This window comes from Lissotriton helveticus, chromosome 11 (genome assembly GCF_964261635.1).
Source record: "Lissotriton helveticus chromosome 11, aLisHel1.1, whole genome shotgun sequence".
In the NCBI taxonomy this organism is placed as follows: domain Eukaryota; kingdom Metazoa; phylum Chordata; class Amphibia; order Caudata; family Salamandridae; genus Lissotriton; species Lissotriton helveticus.
Window position 1 is genome coordinate 56899857 of NC_136072.1, and position 6000 is coordinate 56905856.

At 41.6% G+C, this 6000-nt stretch overlaps 1 protein-coding gene across 1 annotated transcript in view; it reads left to right on the top strand.

The window, feature by feature from the left end:
* Positions 1-4870, top strand: part of LOC144790677 (cytochrome P450 2J2-like) — a 133622-nt gene extending 128752 nt beyond the window's left edge. The window contains exon 9 of the mRNA XM_078665402.1: positions 4283-4870. Coding sequence (XP_078521528.1) covers positions 4283-4461 — 179 coding nt within the window. The 3' untranslated portion in view covers positions 4462-4870. The remainder of the gene's footprint in view (positions 1-4282) is intronic.
* Positions 4871-6000: the final 1130 nt, after the last annotated feature.

Genomic DNA, 6000 nt, shown 5'->3' on the forward strand with positions numbered 1-6000 from the left:
TTTCCATTCTAAGGGTGGTTCACCAGGACTCGCCAAAAATGGAGGAGGAGCATTGAAACCCTCCATGAATGCCGGTACTGAATTATGGAAAATGAATAGAAATGGTGAAATATTATTTATATGGTAATATAATGTGTTTTGGTAACTAGAGACAGTGATGTCACAAACGACTGTGGCAGCAGTTCTTGAATAAGAAAAAAAAAAATTTTTAGAGAGAGAGACTCATTGTGACATATTTCTAGTCTTTTGTAGGATTAAAATTAGAATTTCCTTGAAGAAGGGCTTTGTGACGTCACAAAGGCGAATGTCTAATCAGCCCAACAATGTCCCCGTGTTGACGCAGCTTGCTTGTGCTGACGCTGCCAGGCTGGAATGCGGAGCTCTGTTTCCTCGCGCAGAGATTAGTGTTCTGAGCGCGTGACAGTGCGCATGCGCTAACTCGCGCACAGAGAAGTCGAGCGTTTAGTTATCAAAAGAGGATAAAATTGAAATTAGTCTCACCGCTTGCTCAGAGAAGAGCGGGATTTTCAGTAAAGTGTCCATGAGTTCATGACGAGCGCTCCGCTAAGCTGATGGAGGATTTTCAGCATACGACGATGTCAACGGTAATCTTGGTCCAGGGGTACCGGGGCTGTGGGCTCATTCAGTCGCGTAGGTCCGTTTCCACCAAGTCGCCAGTGAAGTATCCTGGATAAGAATGAGTAGTCTCCACAGGAAATGGTATTAATAGGAGATTTATTGGGAAGCTGATAAGATCACCTGTTGAGCCCACGCCAACCGCTGCACTGGAATCACAGGAATGCCTAGGCATAGGATTCCACATTCCAGTGCATGCGGCGGAGTAAGCATATACAAGCACGAGAATACAACAGTAGGTCACAATTTGCGACCCCCCTAGGAATCACAAAAATCACAGGGATGGTGGCCTGCTGAGATCAGCAGACCACCATGTCCGTGATTGCTATTCAATAAAGCAATCTTTTTTTTTTTGTAAAACAGCCCGTTTTCCTTAAAGGAAAACGAGACGCTTTACAAAAACGAAAAATGAAAAGTTTTCATTTAATTTTTTAAGAGCAGGCAGTGGCCCATGGGACCAATGCCTGCTCTTAAAAATAGTTTTACAAACATTCACAAAGGAGAAGGGGTCCCTTGGGGACCCCTTCCCATTTGCGAATGGGTTGCCACCTACTTGAAGTAGGTGGTAAAATGTGACTGTTTTGCGACCTCAATTGCGGCCACAAAACATTCATACATACAGATGCAATTCGGTAATAGGAAGGGACGCCCTAAACACTCCCCTTCCTAATACCGAATTGCAAACCCATTATGCGATTCGGTAACAGGCTACCAAATCGCTAAATTGGGTTTGCTGCATCAGAAAAGCATATTTTGCGTTCGCAAACGGGCAGATTCTGCAAATTTGCCCTTTTGTGAACTCAAAAATGCTTGCTACATCTGCCCCTAGAACTTTATTCCAGAGAACCTAGATATCTGACTGCCACAACCTCTTGGGTTTCTGCGCTAAATTGACATCATTTTGCACTATGATCCATCATCTTTAACAGCTAAACCAGCTACCCCATCTCTGAATGGACAGGCAAATGTCAGTAAAACGAAATGTATTCAAGTATAACAACCATTGGCAAAGTCAATCGATCAAACTTCGCCAACCAATATTTTAGCAGTTCTTGTTTTTCTTTTTTGATGGTTTTGCATAACTTCATTGTACTGAAAGCTACTAAGGCCTCATCAATATACATTTTTTTTGGCTAAAGGCAGAAATGTTTTATGGTCTCAAAAGGGCACACATTACCATAGTACTCCCTGGCACTAAAGGGAGCTACCTGGTATGTGGATGAGGAGACATCCATTACAATGCGGTCCTTACATCGCGATACGTTTACAATGTGGCCATTACAACGCAAGTCGTTACAACCACTTGCACTGGATGGAGTTATACATCAAGGAACAGTATGATTTACAATTCAACACCTTCCCTACTGTTACGTAGGCTGGAGTTGGAATAGTAAATCATACTATTCCTAAGTCCAGCGCCTCTAGCGCAAGTCGTAATGACTGGATTGTAAACATATCGCGGTGTAAAGACCGCGTTGTTACTTTATACTTTCATGTGGATGTACTCCTGTGAAAGGGCAGCAGTCAGTAGCTCATAGTGAAGTCACTCACTGCCCATTCATGTATGCTGGGTGGGCAAAAAATGTGAGACAACCACAGACTTTGGGATGAGTCTGGCTTAAACCCCCTATAAGTAACTATGTTATACACATCATTTTATTAAAAATAAAACTTCTTGCTAACAGACACTTACTGAAGCCAATCGGCTTGCCTTTTAGAAAGAAAGAAAGAATAAAAAAAAAACTGAAAGAAAAAAGTTAACCTTGAGCATCCTTGTTCCTGGCACATGATGAATAGAAGGCTTTTTCTGCTTGTTCAATTGTCCTGTTCTTGCCAAGATTTATCTTCACAGCCCTCACTAGCTTTAATACACAATACTCCTTTCTCTAGATATGAAATCACGAAAATGCACCTGCAAATAAAAAGACATGCAGAATAAGGAAAAATAACTTTCATGTTAAGAAATAAAGGTTAAGTCAAGCTAACTTTGTTTAATCGTTTTCAGTGTACACTTCCAATACATGATTATATGTGCCTGTAAAATGGTAGAATAAATGCAAGCGTGAATAAACAAATTCATGATTACATATGCAATACACTTTCAATAAATTCAGTGAATCTTAAAACACAAGGGTGAATGTGAATGAGAACTAGATCTCTTCACCTTAAACTAAACATTAGAACACGCAGTTATATACATCTCTAGTTTCTACAGTGAATACACCTCAGTAATTTGGTACTTCACTTTACATTAATAAGGTTAAGGCACACAGAATATATATTGGCAAGTACACATATATGAAATAAACCAGGTGCAGGGGACCAGGTAACAGCTGCGGCCGCTGCAAGTAAGAGCGGTGGGGCCGACTGGGAGGGATTTAGAGAGACGACCGCGAGGGAAAATTAATGTAGGATTTGTTTACACTATGCCCTTAGACAAGTACTCTAAGCCCCTGTTACATCCAGCAAACATCTTCTAATTGTTGTACTGAAAGTTCTTGAGGCTAATATCACTCTTAGCTTTGTTCCTCACTGTAGGTATGGGTCCTGATCTTCCTCTCAGAACACAAACCCTGGATGGCGGACAATTATCCAAGAGGATATCCTCTAGAAAGTTCATTAATGTTACCTTACGTCTGATCATTCTTGTGCCCTATTATATCGGACCCGCAAATCTTCACCATCTCAAGGTGTAATTCTTGACTGTTCCAACCTAAGTACTCTTAGAAAGGAAAGTGATTCAAGCAAGTCTTAGCCAATGGCAGCTCCTCTGCTATGATGGAGGAGCGTCGCTCCACTGCTTTTAAGCAGTGCAAAGAACGAAACATAAAATGATAATAGCAGGGGAGGAGTGGTTTGCCCACTCATAAGTGTACATGACTGTTAGGCCGGCCCTCTCGGGCCTCCCAAAACAGTAATGTACACTTTTCCTGCTCTCCATGCATGCTGCATTACAGCCTGCGTGGAGAACATGCCCCATTCCCTGGCTGAGTGTTAAACCAGGAATCTCAGACCAATTACAATGCTGCATTGCAGTGTTGTGATTGGTCAGGGGAACCTGGGTGCCTACCAATCTCAACGCTGCATTGTGACCCACTTTGATTGGTCAGTGGGTCCTGGTTGTGAGTCCTCTTCCTCGAGCCAAAACGAGCCGAGCAGGAGCAGAGACGCAGGACCCGGGGACAAGGTATGTTTTTTTATATTACGCACCCCAAGTCCCCCCCGCGCTACTCACCCCGCGCCCACCATGCCACCCACCACTGATCTTAGCTAGCCTTTGCAAACAAAGTACACAGAGCACTTGGAAAATACTCTGGACAGGCTGCAGGTCATGGAGTACTGGTCTGACAGTCATTAACATATTGCTTAATTGTAGCAATGACTCTTTGATTGCCCATAGCAACGAATTAGGATTGTTGGCTGGAATGAAGAAATGTTTTTAAAAATGTTCTAATGATCTCTTAAACCTAGTATTAACAATTGCAGATGTAGGTAGCTTTGCTCTTTGTTTATAATATTTATTTGCATTGGTTACCGCCTGTGTAAATGCACTTTTATGGCCATAATGCGTCCGAATAAAGTTTTATCGGCTTGACTTGACTCTTTGATTATAACAAGTGATCTTACCTCTGTGTTCTTTTTGCAGGACACCGCGTGTGTTTGGGGGAACTGCTGGCCAGAACTGTGCTCTTCATCGTCTTTGCCAGCCTCATCCGCACCTTCACATTCCAGCTCCCTGATGGAGTGAAAGAAGTCAACATGAGCCCCATTTTTAGAAGTACATTACAGCCACACCCATATAAGACCTGTGCCATACCCCGCTAGACAGGAACCTCAGTTGGCAAAAGTATATATTATACTGCATAAACTGTATTGAGGGTTTTCTTCATCCAAGGACGTTTAAACTTTCTAAAGAGGCTCCCTCTAATCAGACCACCATTATATTAAAATACAGTATAAATATTTGTAAGGTTTACTGAAAAGAAAGTAATTCTATTGACGTGTTATTGTTTTATAGAATTTCTTTTCTATCTTCCCATCACTTTGTCAAATGTCCAAACCATTAAAAAAACTATCCTTTTTGACGAGAGCACAATGCTTTAAAGATATGTTGCAATTTGTGGCTGTTTGTGCCCAATTACATAAGGAGCTCTACAGATAAGATTCAAGGGAGGCAGTTTTGGGAGGGTTTCAGAAAAGACCTTCTTTAAGTCTTATTTTATGACCCCACCCTTTAGCTTGTAAAACAAAGGGGGAGAAGGAGGAACTGAAGACTAGGTCGCCCTCCTAGGACATGACATGAAAGTAGGAGCCCAAAATATTGGGTTCCGAGACCTAGCTTGTGTTGTGGCTACTGACCAAAGTAATCAGGTAGAGCCAAAGAAGAAAGAAAACGTTCTTTCTAGAGTCCCCTCACTCTCCGGGGTTGCCCCACGGTGACATGCTTCATCATTGGGGCCATCCCAGTCTCTACATTACTGAAGTCCTAATAGGCCTGCTAAGTTACAAGCATTTCTGATGCTCCAGAACCATTTTATATTCTATTGTACAATTGCACATTTTCTGCACTATTTAGTAAACATAGCCTTGTTATGAGGATTGGCACCTCAAAACGAGAAGTTTAGACAACAGTGAGGCCAATACTTGTCTGTGCCTCCTGTATCAGCTCGTCCAGGTTTTCTCAAATGTTTTCTCCTGAAAGATCCTGGCACCTTTTCATTAATTAGTTTCAATTAGTTGACGTTCTAACCATGTGTTCTTGCTTCCATTCACTTCTATAGGGGGAAATCCTGTTATGATTAATCACTGAATCTGTGGATTATAGCATTATTTGCTCCAACCGATTGTGATCGGAAGCTCTGGTCTGTTAAAACAACAATTGCTGTGCATTTTTTAGTTTGCAAATTGGCTATTTCTTTTGCATTAAACGCATATTAAAATACATAGGCCATAGGTTTTACAAAGTGATCGGCTCATATCAAGCTTTTCACAAGCCTGAATTATGGGATATATTGTGAATGTTCATTTGTATGACTTTAAATAACAAAAATATTTACATATTGTGTTGGCTGACAAATGTACATTGACATATGTATTAGTCAGGTAGCATTGTATTTCAAATGGCAGTGTCTGGTGTGTAAGATTTAGCCCCTGGTCAGGTCTGGATAACCATGGCTGGATGTATGACGGTACAACGCGTGGTATTACCACGCGTACCGTTACAACGCAGGTTTTTCAACGCAAGTCGTTACAACGACTTACGTTGGGGGCGCTGGATAGTGAATAGTTTAATTTACTATTCCAACTCCAGTCCCCGTGGATAGTAGGGAAGGTGTTGGATAGTAAATTAAACTATTCCCTATC